The 21472-nt window shown below is 34.1% G+C and overlaps 2 protein-coding genes across 3 annotated transcripts in view; both read left to right on the forward strand.

Annotated features, from left to right (window-relative positions):
* Window positions 1–9688, forward strand: part of LOC102806948 (glucosidase 2 subunit beta-like) — a 25957-nt gene extending 16269 nt beyond the window's left edge. The window contains exons 10-13 of the mRNA XM_085503437.1: window positions 1251–1410; window positions 1798–1866; window positions 3536–3635; window positions 6219–9688. Of these exons, the coding sequence (XP_085359563.1) occupies window positions 1251–1410; window positions 1798–1866; window positions 3536–3635; window positions 6219–6365 (476 nt within the window). The 3' untranslated portion in view covers window positions 6366–9688. The remainder of the gene's footprint in view (window positions 1–1250; window positions 1411–1797; window positions 1867–3535; window positions 3636–6218) is intronic.
* Window positions 9689–11102: 1414 nt separating this feature from the next.
* LOC100375071 (serine/threonine-protein kinase NIM1-like) overlaps window positions 11103–21472 on the forward strand; it is a 67153-nt gene continuing 56783 nt past the window's right edge. The window contains exons 1-2 of one of the 2 annotated variants that reach the window (XM_085503440.1): window positions 11103–11244; window positions 12316–12922. In XM_085503440.1, coding sequence (XP_085359566.1) covers window positions 12622–12922 — 301 coding nt within the window. In that variant the 5' untranslated portion in view covers window positions 11103–11244; window positions 12316–12621. The remainder of the gene's footprint in view (window positions 11245–12315; window positions 12923–21472) is intronic. The other variant, XM_002734450.4, reaches the window with a different exon arrangement.

Raw genomic sequence — 21472 nt, forward strand, 5'->3', positions numbered from 1 at the left:
TGGCAACCGAAGTATTTTTATTTTGTAAACAAATTTTCATCTGCTATTTTTATTCAGTTCAAATTGTTCAGCAACATTTTTGGCATATTAGGTGTACATCACATGGAATACTACGATTGAGAGAACTTGATGTATGTTGACTGATTTTTATCATATTTCGAAGTACCAGAAAGTTTCTCAGTTCCAAATAAAGATTACCAACGTCAAATGAGCAACATTTGACTGGTAATCAAGATTCATGTAATCCATGGCTAACAAGCAACATCACAAGCGAAGTTGTAGCATGCAGTACTAGTAAGTCATCCCGTCAGTGGAGTACCGCAGTAACACGGCATGTTTGCCATCAGCATTGTATTCAAACGAATCACGTGGTGTGCCGTTCTCGTTCAAACCTGGGATTCGATCAATAGGGGAGTCCCAGTAAATAAAACACATTGCAAATCATGCAAATTTAACACTTTCAAACCAATATACTAAAACAGAAATGCTCAGAGATGCAAATGAAGGATAGATATTACTTTTCACTATACACATCTCTGTTGATATTATCCCTCACATATTCTACTCCCAATTACTCCTGCGTAAAATGGACTAGCCTTTTTTCATGTTGACATTCAGAGTAAAATCATGTGACAGGCTATTAAAATTGGCTGTTGCATACTCTTTCGCCGGTCTGGAAAATGTGTTTAATTAGCTCACATTCAAGCAACAATGCAGATTTCCCAGTGGGAGTGAGACTATTCGACTCTGCCACTAAAAAATAGGGGTGTTTTCAGCAAAAAACGAATAACCCTGAAATACACACAATATACTGAATTTCGGAACAAATCGTGCATTACTTACAGCAGCAGAATACCACAGAAATATCAGACGAAACATGAAAACACTATATATTGTATTTCAGCCTGAACCCTCTATATTGCAATTCAAGGAATTAACCCCATATGTGCATCCATTTCGCACCTTGGTATCACCTACCCCTGAAAACAAACTCTTAATACCACGCTGAAGCGTTTGGTAATAACAAGTGTCACTAATTTGTTAAACTCACAAGAGGTGATTAGTAATTTTTGGGGCAGGCCATCAAAATATTTGTTTGGACCACCGAATTGTTTTTTGTTAGTAGCCATGAGCCAGTAGTGACAAATGAAAGTGTAAAATGGTGCATTCATAAGCTCACTTCGTGGTCATAACTATATTTGTTGGAGTCCTGATTACCATGTTCATTTTGGTATTTGTTTATTTTACAGTTGCGGATAAAGCCAGAGAAGAATTCCGAGTTGAAGATGCAAGATATAATAAAATAAACACTGAAATCACTGACCTTGAAAAAGTGCTGTCCTTGGATCTTGGCGGTGACAATGAATTTTATTTCTTAGAAGGAAAATGTTTTGAGTACCACGATAAGGAGTAAGTTGTGAGCATCCTCGTATCGAAGCATTATTGACATTTGATTTGCTTCTAAAGCTGCCAAAGTAATCAAAATGGTGGGAGTAATGATCGTTAATCTTCTAACATTGATTTTAAAAGCAAGGCAGAAAAGATGTGGTGTTGTAAGTGTTTACTGAAATTGATTTTGACATAGGGCTGTAAAAGAAGAAGCCCGCCCTCCAATGATCAATAATGGAAATGTTTGCCAAATGCGTGACTGACCAATGTTAGAATAGTACAATGATATTGAATTTCTTCCACTTAGAATGTTGATGTTTTTCTACAGTTTATGGCACAATGTTTTCATTGTCCACCATGTTGACTTTGTGTAATGTTTATTGACTTTGTTGTGTTTTTTTTTTGCAGGTACACATACAAGTTTTGTCCGTTTGAAAAAGTTTCACAAAAAAAATCTGGCAAAGAGACGTCATTAGGGTAAGTAGTAATAATCAGTGTTGAAATCAGGACACTGTCCTGTGAGAATATCCTACAAATAGTAGAATAACTGCACTGTCTGCACTACAGTTTTGACACCAACACATAGTTCTGCACTGAAAGTTGAACTCTTCACATTTTATCTATAGCAGGAACTAAGCATTATGAAATGGAACATAGATGTGGTCAACTAACACAGGGCAATAAGCAAACTAACAGTCATTATTTTACTGGCCAGCCCCAAAATTCACTAGACAGTGCCAATTAATTTTCACGTGGTATTTTTTATTACTTTCTTTGACAATATTAGTCACTCTGTCTCTCAAACTGGTTCCATTTTCTTATCCAAAAAGATTTCATTATTGTCAAACTGTCCATGCGATTCACAATGACTTGTGAAAGACTATGACCAACTATGGTCCTGAAAATTTCAAAATTACCATAGATTAGCATAATGATTAGTAAATTTTCAGCTTTTCCACCGATATCTCAAGTACTAATCCAATGAAACTTAGTAAATGGATGCTCTAAGACAATGCACAGACCATTTGCATAATAATTAGTCAGTTTTCAGCTTTTCTGGCAATATCTCAAGTGCTTATTTTATTTTTAGGAATCTTGCTACATGAATACATTGTAACAATTTAATGTGATTTAATGTTTTGGGTTTATATACATCTATAATAATTACCTAATTTGCATAATATAATAAGCCAAATTTAAGTATTTTCACTTGTCTCACATATACTATTCAACATATTTCAATGAAACATGGTACATAGTTGTCTGGGATAATGCACAAACCTGATTAGTTTTTGGTTGAGATCAATGTGATATGTCTGATGTTTCAGATGACTATATGGTCATGTGACCTCAATAATATGCATAACTGTAATAGGGACATGCAAATGGTGCTATTATTTTGTTGTCTGACAAGATATATGACCGACATGTCTAGTCATCTTATATGGTCATTATTTCATTAAATATTTATAATTGTTAAACCATAGCTACTTGGAACCCCCCTGATCATTGCTTGCAGTTATATTTTTAAATGTGGTGTATTTGCTCTGTCACAAGCACATGGGATTAATGTAAATATATAGTAAATACAGTATTCTTTGTTATAACTTCACGCCTACAATACCTTCAGCACACAGGAGTTCATTCTAAGCTTTCTTTGATTTAGCTCTGTTCTGTCATCGACAATGAGTATAAAAAGATAACAGAGCTGTTCATATACATTTGTCAATCTATCTATCAACCCACTTACTTTAATATTTGATATGTAGGTACCTTGGATGGATTCAGATTTGTTCATTTTGTGACAATATCCTCAATATTCTATTTTTAACAAATATTTGTCCTATTTGGTAGAAATTCTATTTTCGACTATTTCTTGGAAAATACCAGCTAAATTGATTTAATACTTGGTATGTAGACACCATGGGTGGAAGTCTCTGAGATAAAAACAATTGTACTTGCCATAACAACAACCATATAAACTATCATGGTTGTGATATCTAGCAAGAATGTTGTGTAAACAATAACCATGGCAAGTAGTTAATATCTCACTGTACAGAACAATATCAAATTAATTTTAAAGACGACACTACTCAGGCAGCTGGGCTATTTTGACCAGGAGGGCTGTCGTTTAATTTAATTTCAGGAAATGGAAAGGTTGGGAGGGTCCAGAGGGTAACAAATATTCCAAGATGAAGTATGATGGTGGTGAGAGGTGTTGGAATGGACCTGACAGATCTACTTTGGTAAGAATTTGTTCATATAGTTTGGACACTGTTATTTGGTGTTGAATATTGAAGACATTAAGGAGGTTTGAGCTGAATCAAAGATTGTATTTTATGTTTACCATACCATCATTATCATGGGTTCATTAGGTTGCTGAAAATGAAAAACAAAATGGGGTCACCTGATAATACTTAAGTCTGACATGTCATTGAAACTGGTCAAAATTGTAATTGACTCCCATGTGCGAAGCACAAAATGGGAGTCTTTGCAGTTAGTGTGTCTGTATGTATGTATGTGTGTGTGTGTGTGTGTGTGTATGTGTGTATGTGTGTCCGACTGTTCCACTGCTATCTCAAGAACCATACATCGGTTTTTGATGAAACTTGGTGCATAGATGCTCTGGGCCAATGCGCAGATTTGATTAGGTTTTGGTAAAAATCCATGCTCGTTAATTACCTAATTTGCATGATAATTAGCTAATTTGTAGCTGTTCTATGACTGTTCCACTGATATCTAAAGAACCACTCATTGAATTTTGATGAAACTTGGTACATAGATGCTCTGAACATATGCGCAGATTTGATTAATGTTTGGTAAAAATCCGTGCATATTAATTACCTAATTTGCATGATAATTAGCTATTTTTTAGTGGTTCCATGACTGTTCCACTGATATCTAAACAACCACTCATTGGATTTTGATGAAACTTGGTACATAGATGCTCTGAACTAATGCTAGGTTTTGATTAGTTTTTGGTAATAATCCGTGGATACTAATTACCTAATTTGCATAATGATTAGTCAATTTTCGGTTTTTCCACTGATATCTCAAGTACTAATCATCACATTTCAATGAAACTTGGTACGTAGATGTCATACGACACTGCACAGACCTGATAGTTTTTATGGTAATATCAGTACATATAATTACCTAATTTGCATAATTAATTAATTTTCAGCTTTTGATATAAGTAGTGAGCATTACATTTCAATGAAACTTGGTACTTACATACTCAAGGACTATGCAGAGATTGATTGTTTCGGATAAATATTTGTACATATTAATCACCTAATTTGCATAATTAGTTAATTTTCAGCTTTTCCAGGGTATCTCAAGTACTAATCATCGCATTTCAATGAAACTTGGTACATAGATCCTTTAGGACTATGCAGAGACCTGATTAGTTTCAGGGTAAATAATTGTGCATATTAATTACCTAATTTGCATAATTAATTTTCAGCTTTTCTACTGATATCTAAAGTACTAATCATCACATTTCAATGAATCTAGAATTATGCAGAGACCCAATTAGTCTTCAGTAAATATTTGTGCATATTAATCACCTAATTTGCATAATTAACCAATTTCCAACTTTCACACTGATATCTCAGGTACTAATCATCACATATCAATGAATGTTTATACATGGATGCTGTAGGATAATAGACAGACCTGGATAATTGTGGGTTAAAATCTGTACATATTAATCACCCAATTTGCATAATTAACCAATTTTAAGCTTTCACACTGATATCTAAAGTACTAATTATTCCATTTTAATGAAACTTAGTACAAAGATGCTCTTGGACAATGTACAAACCTAATTAGTTTGGGGTAAAAATCTGTTCATATTAATTCCCTAATTAGCATAATAATTCATATTTTTTTGGTTCTAATCACATTTCAATTAAACTTGGTACATAGAGTTTTTGTTACATTGCGCAGACCTCATTAGTTTTACACTCAAATCTGTTCATATTAATTTTCTGATTTGCATAATTAGTTTTCAGCTAAGTAATTTCAAATTATATTTAATGTGTCTCCAATACTCTCAGCACATGGGAGTTCTTTCTAAGCTTTCTTTGATTTTTACTCTGGTTTCTATGGTAGGATTGTTTATTCATATCTCAAAAATTTAGCTTGATGACAGGGGATGAATCCTACCGGTAATATTGTTAATACTTTTTAAAGGTTGACATAGTTTCCAGGATGTAAAGTTCTCTCCCATAATGCATTGCATATATGTGCAGTAACATGCTCAGTAGTATATATGGCTACTTCTGACACATGTTGCTATCCCGGGTGTTTATACATTAGACATGTTAGGTCAAAATAATAGTCAGACAGAGTGTATATTAAAGCGAGAGAGTCGTCACCTGCGCATGCGTCAGATGGCCATAGTGTGTCATTGTTTACAAACAAGCATCAACCCATGAGCCATTGCATTTTTAGCGTGTGTTGTTATCCTTGCTTGAGACTCAATTCCCGCGCGTGCGCAGGTGATGAGCCCACTCGCTTTAATTTGATATGCCTAAAATTGTCGTGTGAAATGTATTTGAAAAAGAAAAAGTGTAGAATTTTGTATATTCTCAGACTTGCTTTAGCCTTTGTCAGCAAATGTTTGTATGTGAAAACACACTGCAATGCAGCCAGACTTTTCCTAACTAATCAACCTAATGGGTTTAGTTTATTCACTGACTGGTTTTTGTCCCTGTGGTTCCCCAATTCAGTGTTTATATCACCATTGTAGTATTCAATGCTGAATGGACTATTTGTATTTTTAGCTATTAAATTTATTTGATTTTTGCCTTTATATTTTCTAGGTCAATCTCCGGTGTGGTATTGATAATGTTGTCATCACTGCTTTTGAGCCAAATCGATGTGAATATGAAATGGAATTCAAAACGCCGGCACTGTGTAACCAAATTATTGATCCTGAGGCACTTATAGATAAACACGATGAGCTATAACATATCAACCTAACAAGCCCTTTGATTGGTTGGAATACTGTCCTTTTACATGTATCCAACATGTTCTGTGATTGGCCATTTTTGTAACAGTACTCTTGAGTGGTTTCAAACACTTTCCCAATTGGTTGAAATTGTGTCAGATACATTTTGAATATTTAAAAAAAATATATATCAGTTTTGCCCATCACTCTATCACTATTTTTCAACAGTCAAGGGACTTGTTAGAAGGCAGTTTACAAAAAATGGCTGTAATATTTTTTTTCTAAATTAAGTAAAGACCAAAAATTACCAGTTTTTGTATAACTAAAAACATATAATAAGGATATAGTTTTAATTTGTAGATCTATTGTGAACCAGATACCAAACCACTTGATGAGTAGTTGCATTTCTTATACTTCAATAACTTTAAACTGTGGCTCTGGGTATATAAAAGGATTTCAGTATGCAAATCGCACTTCTTCTTGATCTGGTTGTGCTCCAGAAAATTTATATTTTCGATAACCAGAATGCATAAAAACATAAATGTTTGTATAATATGATTTCAAAGTGAGTTTACTAGTTGGGCAAGATACTCATCTAAAACACAGTCCCTCTATCCCCGGTCTAGAAACGAAATGCTATCTATTGTACCAATGCTCGTAGCGGCAAAATAAACTGTTGACACTTTCTGATAAGTATTTCAGAAATTATACCATCCATGACGTGACCAAAATGGACTTGCATATAATTAACTTACAGATTTTAACAAAAAGTCACTGAAGTTATTTGGGGATTTTGTCGATTTAGAAAATTAATCTATTTAATATTAAAATACAATTAAACTACTTTGCCAATTTTGAAACGAGCTGTTCTTACCACCAAAAACATTTTGTATGACTTAGTTACACTATTCACTCGTAATTGGGGCAGAAACTTACACTACACAACGCACAAAATAAAAAGCAGAATATTGTTCTTGTTACATCATTCAACCTTATTCTTTGAAGTATAATATCAATACTAACAAAATAATTGAAAAAACTCAACCATTAAAAAATATGAAAGACAAAATCGTTCTGCCAAACAGTTATTGCATCACCAAAACGTCACCATTTTGATTTCATGGACACTTTTAGTATTTTAAATTGCATAATAAAAAAGTTGACCAATTTTAACATTGAACTTTCCAAAATGAAACATTTGCCATTGTTTTAATATTTTCACAACAAATATCAGGGACAGAAACATTGAGTATGTTCACATGTCAGTGACACAATGTCACAATGTATTGAAATTATATAGCCAAAAGAAATCTCAACCATGTGACTGTATAACCAACGATGTCACCATGCTTCACGAATTGTCATTACAAGCATTGTCCCACTAATCCAGCTGATTGAAACCATAAACTAGTGTTTTCAGACCGGAAATAGAGGAGACAAAAATGTCCGAATGTTAGCACATGGGATGTTAACACACCTGATAACTTTCGTCTATATAGCAAATGATTGGCATACCATTTAAATTACATATCTTGTGAAACACTGGTTAAATCCTGGGCATTCTGGAGCTGCATTTTAAGACACCACTGATATATACCTTTGTGGTTTGTTCCTCGGATTACTTGTATTCGTATTCAGTGAATACTGAAACAATTCCTTTACTTGAAGCCTGGTACCTTTAACCTGAGTATTTGACTTCCATTCCTCTCCTTAGCTACTAATGTCTGATATTATTTCGTCCTTGTTTTCGTGTTCACTGGACGTCTGTGATGTTGATTGGCTGTTAGTATAGTAGCTGCTAATCTAAATATGCTAATGGTGACAGTTGCCATAGCAACAAAATGTGACTGACCCATTCTTCATATAAATGTGCTTGTTAATGAGTGAAATGTTAGCAGATTTTCCGGACATTGGTGGAAAGTAATATCCAGTGGAACAAAGTCAGGAACTATTTCTTAATATTCAGCATTCTTTTGCTGGGGACAAAATCATATATTTTGTTGATTTCCAAATAATTCTTTTTTAGGGGATAGATAAGAGACAAATTTTGCTATAACCTTTATCAGCATTTGAAACACTGCAACATTCACACAAATCATCTATGATTTCTGTATTTCTTTTTTTGGTTCATATTGTCATTCCATCTATCATGTTTTCCATTAGTGAGTGGTGTTCTGCTTAAATTATGCAATATTCTATGAAAATAAAAATGCAGCTGATTCACTGGTATCAAGTGCACTGCACTTTTTCACTGCTTGCAGTCTGCAGGTTTAATGTCTTTGTGATTCGGTATTAGTTGTACCATAGACCTTAAAAGGTCTGTGGTTGTACTGATCATTGTGCAAATTGTTACAAGCACATGTGCTACGAGTATTTATTTCACTTTCTAACAATTGTACATTTCTTCTGACCACTAGAGGGCAGTCTTCATTGCCTGGAGACGTGATTTTTACCATTACCAATATTGCCATTGTATTTGCGTGTGTGACTTCCTAGATAGGTCGTTTTTACTCTCCTTTTCATGCAAGTTATGAGGAATTCAGCACAGAAAATTCTTTCTTGATTTGTGTATGGTTTTATCAGTCTATCTATAAACTCTTCCCATCCCAACTGTTGTGAACTAGATTGGATTAATTCACACTTTGAACACTGCCCATATCTAGACTCGTGACTGGCTTTATTATTCACGGTTACTTGACTATCTTTACTACAATCAAATTGTGCTTTTGCAGGACCTAAGGGTGCAGTGTGATGGCATGGGTTCTGTCTGATTCACAATCTCTCCAATCTATATTTTTTTAAATAAACCAAAAGAAATTCTCTAGCACCACAGTCCTCACAATTGGTCATGTAAGTCCCAAGCAACATGTACAGTGTGTGTTGAACACAATTTTTATATGAATTGAGAGTGGCATTTTCAGGATGTTCACATACTTAACAGTGGATGTTAAAGTACACATGTGTAATCTCATATTTATTAGAATCTGACAGAATAACGAGACCAAAATGCTTGTTTAAAAAAAGGCTGATGACCTTTGTTGTGTAGAGTTTCAAAATCTTTTATTTTATTGTTTCTAGAGTGTCACACTCTGCACAGTATTGTTTGTATACACGTATGCATACGTTGCATGGGACCCACATTTAATATAACACAGAGAAACTGTATTGTTCAACCATGTTCCTGCTCTGACATGGTATTATTGGTAAATCAGCTCGTGATTGGGCAAGTCTGTTGTCGTGCAGCTATTGTGACGCCCTCTAGTGTTGACTTTCCCTTTTCATACATGTAAGAGTAACATCGAAATAATATTGAAAATAAAGTATGTAAATCATTTCTAATAACTGCATATCGAATTTTTTTATTATGTTCTGGTTGGACAAGTATGAGTCACAAGTGTTCAAACATTCAATGGAATCAAAAAGGATGCAAGAATAATTTCTAGTTTCAAGTATTTGAAATGGAAAGTATATTCAACGTCTTGGGAGGGTTGTAGTGAACCTCAGACGACTAGTAATACTAGTATAGGAACTCGGACAACCAACCAAAAACAGACTAGCCACCCCTATTGTTGTAGGTACGAGTTTGGGATTACGCCCGTAGGATGCGTGCCACGGCGGACCTTGCTCCTAGTTTATTGACATAAACTCAGAGATTCGTGTGTTTTCGTATTATGTCGTTCTTGTGCCGAACGCCCAGGCGCATACTTTCAGATCTAACCGGGAAAAAATCTGAGTGTTGACCTTTCGTAGCCTGAGAGTAAACCAACCATTTTGTTACTAGTCGTGTTATACATGTGGTGTGCGTCAGATTCGGGCACTCGTTAAAAAAGATGATAAAACATGTCTTATTGCGGATTACTATTGCAGTTTACCGTTTAGCAGCAGTAACCTAAAATAGTTGAACTGCAGTGAATGAACGCAGAATTCAAGTGTGGTGCACGATATTCCTGTTTTTTTATAATTCAATTTTTTTATAATTATGTATCTCCAATTTTGGAAAATGTTTCAAAATAGTAATGTAACAAAAAGGTACGAGTTTCAGCTAGATTAAATTGCGACCTCAGCGACGATACTTGTAACAAAAAACGTGTGGGAAAAAATGAGTCACAAGTGTTCAAATATTCAATGGAATCAAAGAGAATGCAAGAATAATTTCTAGTTTCTAGTATTTGAAATGGAAAGTGTATTCAACGTCTTGGGAGAGTTGTAGTGAACCTCAGACTATTAGTTTCGAAATTTCGAATTTTGATTCTTAAACCACAGTCCCTCTGATAGAGGGACTGTGCTTAAACATATTAAGTATATTATTAAAATGTAATTAGTAATTTGCTTTATCTGTAAATTTTAAAACCTATTTTTACTGTAAATGGAACTTTCCATTTTATTTCCCGTAAAATGCATTTTTTATTCGCTGTAATCTGTATCAGCTACCCCTTGCCCATGGATAAAACTAATAGAATAATAATTTCATTGCGAACAAAAAAGTTTGCCGACAAAATTTCCGTATAATCTCAGACCGGGGTTTAATGACTCCGGAATAGTAGTGCAAACGCCTATGTTATGCTATCTTACAATTGCGCTCAGTCTGTACTTCTACTTTCTACGATTGTGCCAAACAACCACGCTCGATTTTCGCGCACTTTCAACCCAATATGCAAATACGCTGCCTTATATGTCGTTTCCCTGGTGACGTCAACAGACTGATATGCAAATAATGGTTGCCATATTGGAACGCCACTGCACGGTGATACGCAAAGGTAACTGACAATCGGCAACAAGAGCCCAAAGCTTTTCAATTATTTGGCATGTATTCGCTGGCATACTCGGCTGACTGACCACTGAGATATCTCCAACTTGCATCCAACTGTCACGTAGAAGGCCAGATGAAGTAAAATAAGGTAAGCGGAGTTCTTTCGCATGTGGCTTACGCGATTCGATCGTTAGAAACATGTTCAGCTGGTCCGATCGGCGTCGCCGGTGACTAAGTCTGTATATTTTTGCTTTTAAATTTTTACCGATGTCATAGAGATCAATAGAAGAGGCATTTCATTGTGTACTTAGCATACGTGCACGCCGGTTAGCGCATTCAAATGTTGATGGTTGCAAAGGTGTGAAAATATATATGAGAACCGGATACTTGACAGGCCGCGAAGTGTTCCTCTCTCTACTGTGGCATTGAGGCTAGGTTGTGTTATGTTATGGTTTGACGTGGGGTTTCTATAATATGCAATAATACATGGGTATCATAACGGCATATGTCTGATAATGAATTTGGTAGACATTTTCACGGCAATTTGATCTCATATTGATAGTTTCTTCGATCAGTGAAACCGTCGAATGAAATCCGCTAGAGACATCCGACATCGCTTTGTGAATTGCACAGCCGTAACGGTCTATTATTATCACACCTCCCAGGTGATACTCTCTTTTAGTTTCCCGTGGCTGTGAAGAACACGCTAGTAAACAGTTTCATTCGTACAATCAAACGAACCAAAAACAGTCGGCGTTACCGGATCCTTTTATCAGAAGTGTTTGTATACACCTTCAAGTGTCACTCGCCCTTGTAATTAATGATTCCAAAGATTTTGCTAAAAACTTGAACCCAATAATGTAAATAGCTGTTCATTCACTGTAGCGTGGTAACTACACCCCACTGAAATTCGGTTTTTCTTTTCAGTTGATTTATTTTTTTATAATATTAACAGCCTAAGTTAGATCGATGTTTATTTTAATAATTAATAATAACTTTATTACATTTTAAACACTAAATTAGAAATGTAAAATGTTCAACACAGTTGTAATAAAGCTGTTATCTATCTATCTTATCTATCTATCTATAACATCATCGGTTTACCTGTCTGGTACAAGAACACACACATATATATATAGGGGATATATATTGAGCTTTCATGCTTGTTTTTAACTTGAATCACTGAACTGAAATGCATATTTTTCCTCTTGCTTCTCAGTAGAAACTCTGGATGCCTATCTCATCATTCATGGGAACTCATTAATATAATCTGGACGTGGATGTATTAAAAAATAACCACAGTATTTTCCTGAGTAATTAAACGGCTGTGATATTGGATAATAATCTGCGAACTATTGTTAAACACATTAACAGTTTCCTACTGTGAGTTGGCATTATGGCTATTGATTAGCAAAATGGGCATTTTGGGAAGCTGTCGTCGTGGCAACAATCACTATTTAAGTTTCTTTAATCAGAATATCTTATGTACAGTTGTTACTGTGATTGACGGCGTAGTGTTTTGAAGATGTCATCACCGGGAAGTAGACGTTCAAGTGGTGTAGGTGTTGTCCACAGAGAAAGCATTGAGAACACAACAACATCACTGTCGCATAGTGAACAGTCGCAAACAGGCGAGAATGGGAACACTGTTGAACGTGCTCGGCGATTGACTGCATACGAGCGGCTCTCGCATGATCTAAGTAACGATCAGAGGGTGATCAAGGAAATAACGCTTGGGAAGCGTATTGGATTTTACCGTATCCGTGGTGAACTTGGCAGTGGCAACTTCTCGCAGGTGAAGATGGGAATACATGCATTAACAAAAGGTAGGTTCCAACATTTTATGAGAAATTGTCACCCAGGCCCCAAAAAAATGAATCCAACGGCTCTTTGTATACTTTTTTACAGTCATTGTTTACATCCCAGTTTAGTCTCCATCAGTTTTTGTGTTAGTATCCGTAGATAAAATGATTATGCTATAAAACTATTTATCATTGGTGATATAGAGATAGTGAAATTTATCCAATGCCACATTGAAATGAAATGCTATACAAATATGGTACACTTCAAGTTTACTTGTGGTTCTGGGATACTGTGGCAAAACAATGTGAAGCGACTTATATGATATTGAAATCTAGAGTCACAGGGACTTTTGTAAAATTTAAAGGTTATTCTCATCAATATCCTGATTAAAATTAATGAATTCCCATTGGGGAAAATTAAAAGGATTACGGAACCTTATTGGCTAACAAGGACCATATTTCGAAAATACCGATGTAGTCAGTTGTGGTATTCATACGTGTAGTACAACGTGGGTTTAATTTTAACCCACTGTAGGAAAACACCTGTGAACACATTAACCCCGGATAGTGTAGCTCAGAGTCAGAGAGCTGTTCTTGATCCCGACTTTAATGTTTAACCCTGAGATGAGACGCGTGTGAACAAAGTCTCTGGTTTAAAACAGTTCCCTACCTATTCAATAGTAGGGGAATAAGGCATGAAAAGGTGTGAACATCAAATTAAATGTAAACTACAAGAACATACAACAAATTGCAGGTTTAGCTCACTGATGTGGAATATTTACAAAGCGATCTTGCTCTTCGTTTCCCAGCACATGTGAACAAAGCTAATGTTTTGTACATTCTGCCTGTGTGTTTTTGAGTAGGCTAAATCCAGATAAACAGTTTTATCACTCTATTGTTGTCATTATTCTTGTTCATATTTACCTCAGCTTACTCTGATAATCAGGTCCTCCTTATAAGATTGTTGGTTATTGTTATGCAAATATCTATTGTTAAATAATTTAATATAAATGTAATTTTAGTTTAGTTTAGTGTGACCTGTCTTTCTGTCAATAGTCTGGAAATGGCTAATCTTTGAGGTACGTAGATCATGGAGCTCTATGGTAGGAATAGATTTTTAGTTTTCATGGTAGGATTTTAAAATATTCATTCAAAACATTCATTCAATTTAATATGCTCTCTGTCATAGCATGGAGTTAAAATCTACTTTTTAGATCCAAAGTAATTTCACCATGTGAGTACTGGTACTATTTGCTTCAGCCCAATTTCACACATTTTATGTATTTTTCTTTAAATTGACTCCTGTGTGCAAAGCACACAATGGGAGTCTTTGCTGTTAGCCTTTCTGCATGTGTGTGTGTCTGTTCCTCTGATATCTCAAGAACCATATGTTGGTTTTTGATGAAACTTGGTGTATAGATGCTCTGGGCTAAAACGCAGATTTGATTTGCATGATAATTAGCTGATTTTTAGCTGTTCCATGACTGTTCCACTGATATCTAAAGAACCACTCATTGGATATTGATGAAACTTGGTACATAGATGCTCTGGGACAATGTTCAGACCTGATTAGTTTTGGGTAAAAATCCATGCATACCTAATTTGCATAAGGATTTTCGACTTTCCCACTGATATCTTGAGTTACTTTTATCTCTTTTGTTTGCTCTTGTTGCCGTTCCAAAGGCTTAATAAATATTATTATTATTACTTATCATCACATTACAATAAAACTTGGTACATAGATGTCACAAGACAATGCACAGACCTGATAAGTATTGGATTCATGCATACTAAATACTAAATTTGTATAATGAGTAAATTTTCAGCTTTTATGCTGATATTTAAGTACTAATCTTTACATTCAACTTGGTACAAAGATGCTCCATGACTATTCACAGACCTGATTAGTTTTGAGTGAAAATCCATGCATAGTAATAACCTAATTTGCATATTGACTAGCACATTTTAAGCATTTTCACTTGTTTCTCAAGTACCATTAAACAGATTTTTATGAAACTTAGTACATGATGCCCTGGGATAATGCTCAAACCTGATTAGTTTTGGCTTGAAATCAAAGTACTGTTGCTGATAGGGACATGAAACTGATGCTATAATTTTGTCTGACAAGATATATGACCAAAATAATTCTCTTTTTTTTCTTGCATGCTAGAATCAAAACATGATAACATGCATAAAATTGAATGAATAAAAGCAAGAATAAATTTTTTATTTAGTCAAATTATCATATAAAAATGAGCTATATTGTCTGGTGAATAATTGATGTTTTTCGGATTAAACAATAGTCATGCAAATCACACAGATCTTTGTTCAATGTATAAAAATAAAATAAGTGCCACTAGCATACAAAACATGGATTATAGCTTATTATTATAAGCAAAGCTTGTTGTTTATGTTTCCATGGAAACAGTTGCGCTATACAATGCTTTCTGTTACTGGGAATTACTGTCTGCAATCTTGTTTTAATAAAACTGTTTTCCCTCCTATAAGACAGTTTCTTCTATTTATTGAATACGACCTTTACAACGTTTTACGATTGTAATATATGGAAGGGAGAGTAGCTAGAAAATTAAAATTTTCTGTCTGTGCTTTTGTAAGAAACTGCTTATAGTTTAGCTTTTACATCTGTTCTTTCAATTTGATTACATAGTCCTGCTGCAAATTTCATGTAAATGTATAAACGTGTATATGATGGATTGATCCCACAATATGGCTGGATGCGATGACAATGACGCTTCAATCTATCTATCGTTATCTAAATAATTTGTGGTGAAATTTTATTTTGAATTTTTCCAAAAAAAAAAGTTCTGTAAAAAAAAATCACAGTGCAGACATTTATTGCGGGGACAATTTTATGGTATACACCAATTATACAAATGTAGTGTATTACATCAATAGATATGTGGGTGAGATTATTCTAGTATTTATTTATTGAAACTTTATTATAAATTTTTGTTTAAAATTTTTATGGAAAACCATAATTATTCCAGTTGTGAGACTTTGCAGTGTCTTGCTTTTCCTTGCATTTACATCATTTAATCTAAATAAGTAATATTTTAATAAAACAATAAATGCAATTTTTTTGCTTATATTCATTTATATTGGAGATGTGTTTTTAAAAGAGCAAATAGGGTAATCATAGATGGTTCCACACAGTGAATGGTAAATTATCTACCCTTGGGTCATAAACAAACTGGGTGATAGAATGATCAGTGATCCTGTCACCATGGTTATTGATGATAATTATCTTGGTGTGATGTACTTGCGAGGGTGTGATATATTCTTTTATGCGAGATTGGATCTCTTCTTTATAGAATGCTTTACTGACCAAACTCTGAGTCGACCTCGTATGTTGAATTGTTGCTAAATCACTGTCGGTGATCGTTAAAGCACCCATGAATCGTTGTAACTCTGGGTCCCTACGGATTATACCATGATACCTATTATATCACATATTTTGTCATTCCCCAGATGATGAATTTGTTACTGCCATTTTCATTACAATTAGTAATAATAATTAATTTCTTTTGAAATACATATTACCTTGAGCATTGTCTGTTAGCGTTTTATCGTCGCCATTTCTGAAATAAATGTATTACCTCGTAAATTTACTGATGAATTAGAAACTGGGTGTGTGTTCGAGAATAAATATTGAAGTGATTTATGCGCATAAGAGATATTTATAAAACTTTATGTTTTAGGGATTTATAATGTGTGTATAATGTCTCATTGGACCTGTTGAACCAATCAGATTCATTATTCCTTTTATATTTTGGATAAAGATGTACCGGTACAGGGTTATTAGGTTTATTTGATGATACATGGTAATGAATGCTAAAGAAGGGAATCAGAATGAAAAACCATGAAAGCTGTATCGTTAGACATCATGATGGAATGCAAGAATGTCTGGTTCTCTTACAGCAAATAAATCTGGAATTTACATAATTACTGGGAAGGCACATTTTCACATTAAAATGAAATCCCTCATTCTACCGGTATATTACGATGTTCTTCGTACATATACCGAGTATGTCTATGCAAATTTACTGTCAAATTCTACAGCTTGCAAGAATACGTATTTTATTGTACACTTTTATTGTTTATAGCATCGCAAATTTAATTATTATATTTTACAAAAAGTGCATTTACATTGAATCAAAACGTCCCCATTATTAAAACTTGCCCCTCCCTTACCTTACCGATAGATATTAAGTGCACAGTGAATCGTGTATAGCATTTACGTACTGCATTGTGATCATTTATTCATGGTTTTCTCAAATTGATTTTTCGGCTGTTGCATAACAATTATTATATTGTCATATTGAGTTTTTCTTGTGTGGGTATGCCCGTCAACCAGATATAATAAAGTGGGGAGAGTTTATGTTGGTTATTTCTTTCCTCCACTCTATACACTGTTGAATTATATAAAAAAATTTCAACAGTTCCTGTTCTGTTCCTGGTCCCTTAAAATTATGTGATGCTTAAGTCACAAAATATCATCACAGAAATATTTTCACCATGGTACACTGGAGCTCACAAGTAATATTTTTAATGTTTTGTAATTTCACTTTGAAAACACTTCAGATTTAAACAAAAAAATATTTCCTGTGTTAGAATACAAGTTCCCGGATGTGTGACCTTTGAAAAACCAGGTCATACAAAGTACCAGGATGTGTGACCTTTGAAAAACCAGGTCATACAAAGTACCAGGATGTGTGACCTTTGAAGGGGTCATGAATCTTGGTGAGCCCAAAATGTCTGAACACTGTTTGTGTGTACATTGTATTTTGATCATGTAATATTAACTTGATATCTTCGCTATCACTTTTTACCAACCCAGATTTTTAGACCTGTGCACAGGGTTTTTGTTATAACTTTTTGGTCTCCTGCTTTTTAAAATCTATATTACTCCATAACTTGGTGAAACCCCTGTGTATACAGTACTGACGTACTTGACATGTGTGCGCTTAACAAAGGACTTCAACAGTATTATCAGATGTCTTCCTATTTATCCAACTTTGATTCTTTTTAAATTTTGAATACATTGATGTACTTTCAATGACTGTGACGTATCTTACAACGTATGTCAGATGTATTTATCTGATATTATATATGCCTACAGGAATACTGTACATGTATTTGCTAGAAGTACATGTAAAATTGGAAAAAACTAAATCAAGAATGTAAATTCATTTATTTGTAAAGCCTGAGTGCTTTGGATACTCAAATTATGATACCTTTCGCCAAATATGTTAATTCTATTTTAAATGTAGTTAATAGTTGTATTTAGTGGCCATACTGCCGTATTGTACTACATTGGTGTTGTGTCAATAAATTATTATTAAATTATTATTATTGTTGTGAACAGTTACATTTATTCCATACTGGTTTAGCATCACTAATGGCCACCACTGAACTTAGATTTGTGATATTCTCATAAGTAAAGCAAAAACTTTGTCTATAAAACCTAGAACCAGAAACAGATACTGAAAAATTAATATTGAAGTCAATTCTTAAGAGATTTATGTCTTGGCATTGGGTTTAGGGATTGCGTTGATGTACTGTGTGTCTACCTAGTCCTTTACCTTTATGCTGATGCCAAGACACGTTACATTTAACTTTTTTATAAGTAGAATGTCATTGGATTTAAGGTATTGTCACTTTGTGCAGTTTAATTAAATTGTAATTAAATTGCATTTTTATATTGGTTTGTATTTTAATTAAGTCTAATCAAACTACATTACTATAAAGATTGTAATTTGATTTGAAATCCCAAATCCTGAATAGCAAAACCCAAATCAGGTTGGCCCAGGTGCTGTACACATGTGAACACTGTATTTGTAATTTTATAGGTGGAAATATTCACTGAATTTAATATTAGTTGACTTTTTGCAGGAAAGTTTATTAGGTTTTAAATTCCCTGGTTTTTGAAAGAAACAATAAATTCTATTGTCAACTGCGCATATTTGCAGGGTTTTAATTTAGTGAATTTCACTATGAGTAAAAAATGAAACCCATGGTTAACCCTTGGGATGCCTAAGTTAGCTTTCTGCACTATTTACTATAATTTTTATCTGCACCTGTAACTAATAGGAAATTATGGTCCAAAATGATCAAAAATATTATGGAAAATACTTTCAAATAAGCAAAACGTGGCACCAACATTTTGGTTAGAAAAAAGGATTGCGCTCCAAGGATTAAAGCACTATAATGTTCATGTTGAAACTGTTTAACTTGTTCATAGAAATACTAGATCATTAGTGCAAGGAAACTCTCAGCAGGTCAGCTTTGCTTGGGTCACGATAGTCCCTCAGGAGGGTACGCTCGTTTGTCCTGCCAGCCTGTGCTCTACTGACCTTACTTGTGTTTTAAAATGTTAATTGGACAATTAGCTCCATTGGGACAAAAGATACGCCAGGGTTGCTATGCTATCACCAGTAGTTTGCTTGCCCTAGCAACGATTCTAGCTTTAATTGGAAAATACCTTTATTGTCGCTGCAGTCTATTACCGTGTGTGCTGCGTTGACAATTGCAGCAATTTGGTATCTATAAATACTGTATTTATCGTTTCCGGATAGACTTGCATGCAGTTTCTAATTTGTTTTTTGGTGCTTTCTCAATAAAATAAAATATTGTGCGAGTGTATAAATGGTGAAAGCTGGGTTATTGCAAAAGTAGGAAATTAACAAGAGAGTTGTTAATTGTTGAGGGTTCTCTTGCTATTAATATTACCAGTCATGAGCCTTTTGATGACCACTATAATATGCAAGTCTAGTTTTCAAAATAAAATGTGTGTGTTATTTTGTTTTGTCTAATTTGTTTTAGTTATTATATTATGGATACTTTCTTGATCGCTAAGATTGGTTTGCGTGTTCCTATTTTTGAGTTGGACTTTAAAACTTTTTAAAGCCCTCCACTAAACATCCACTAGACTTTTGTTAACTGTGGTAATTGTGGTATCTATAAACTGAAAACCAATTGAGCCATTGAGTGCTTTTGTATGCTGTAACAAGTTAGTTATCACGATTCATCTAGTGGGTGAGTTTTCTACCCAATCAAACACTATCAGAATCAAGTTGTCAATTTGTTTCATATTCTGAGTTGTCGGCACTTTGATTTCGTATACCAGGTCATAACGAGGTTACGGCATATAATCACGGAAATTCAATTCAAGATGCTGTGCTGTGGTACGAATATCGGTAATTCTATTTCTAAACCGTTGAAGTCAATTAAGTCTTACATCAACTGCTGCACTCTTTGACCTTTCCCTGGTTACGCAACATGTATATGTTATTAGATTTATAGTCGACTGTGCTTCTAAATTGTACTTAACATTAAACAATTTTCTTGATCAAGGTTATTCTAAAAAAATATTTACAAAATGAGGTATTAAGTTTGCTGTCACTTCTCTTATTACTATGATAATCACATCAGGTGATGTGTTATTTTTATTTTTGCTGTCCTAATCTGGTTTTGTCTTTTTTCTGCATTGTAATGCAGCTATGTATAACGTGATGATGATTGCATGTTACTGTAATGGAGGCATACCGCTCACTGGTGTCACCTTTCATTTTTAACATAAGGTTTAGATGTTTATAATGCCAGAGAGGTCATATATTCGAAGGTCATACCCGTATTATCCCCTGGTATGTCCTATTGGATACCCCGGTATAATCAATGGATGCATGTGGCAAATTATAATTCCATCCATTTTAGGTACAAATATGTATAGTGTTCTCTTCAAGGTGATACTGTATTTGCTCTATTAGTAGGGTATGTGCTTATGTGAATGGCATGTCTGTCATTATTGGAAACTAAAACGCATTTTTCATTTGATATCGATTTGGTATACGACAGGCCGTCTAATTAACCAATCAGGAGTCTTAATTTAAACCAATCATCAGTGTTATTAATAAACAATTTACAATCAAGATTAAGTTTTCCTACCACTTACCAAAGGTCATTTTAACCTATATAATCTGTGTATAATTATGTTTATTAGAAGTTTTGTTGTCTCTACGTAATAAACGTTGTTGTTGTTTACTATTTTACAGGTTGTGTGTGTTTGATAATTTTCATCTAACCGCCTTCACAATATACTGGTTGTTTCCTACACTAGTGGTCAAAATAAGTAATATTTTAATGATTCAGAATACACAACAAATACAATTATGGTTTTATATGTACTACTATTGCAGATGTGCTTCTGATAAGACAAAAATACTATTACGGCTCTTAGGTCATTCATAATTGGTTTTTTGACAACGCTCGGTCATGCGTACGACTTTTATGGTTCTGAATGACAGATTTAAATGAAATACATGTGCCACAATGTAGCTGTAACAGTTATAATAATAACTTTATTGCCTTTTGGTACAGAATTATTATATAAGGTTATAGTAAATGGTAATAAATTATAAAATATATTACATGAGATAATAAAAGCATGTAATAGTTACTGTAAAACCATTTATTTTCACTGATATTTAATTTTACTATTTTGATGTTTTGAGCATATTCACTGTTTTAATTTCACGAATTTGTCATGGAAACAAT

The sequence above is a fragment of the Saccoglossus kowalevskii genome, chromosome 9, assembly GCF_978046115.1.
Source record: "Saccoglossus kowalevskii chromosome 9, keSacKowa6.1, whole genome shotgun sequence".
Taxonomy (NCBI): Eukaryota; Metazoa; Hemichordata; class Enteropneusta; family Harrimaniidae; genus Saccoglossus; species Saccoglossus kowalevskii.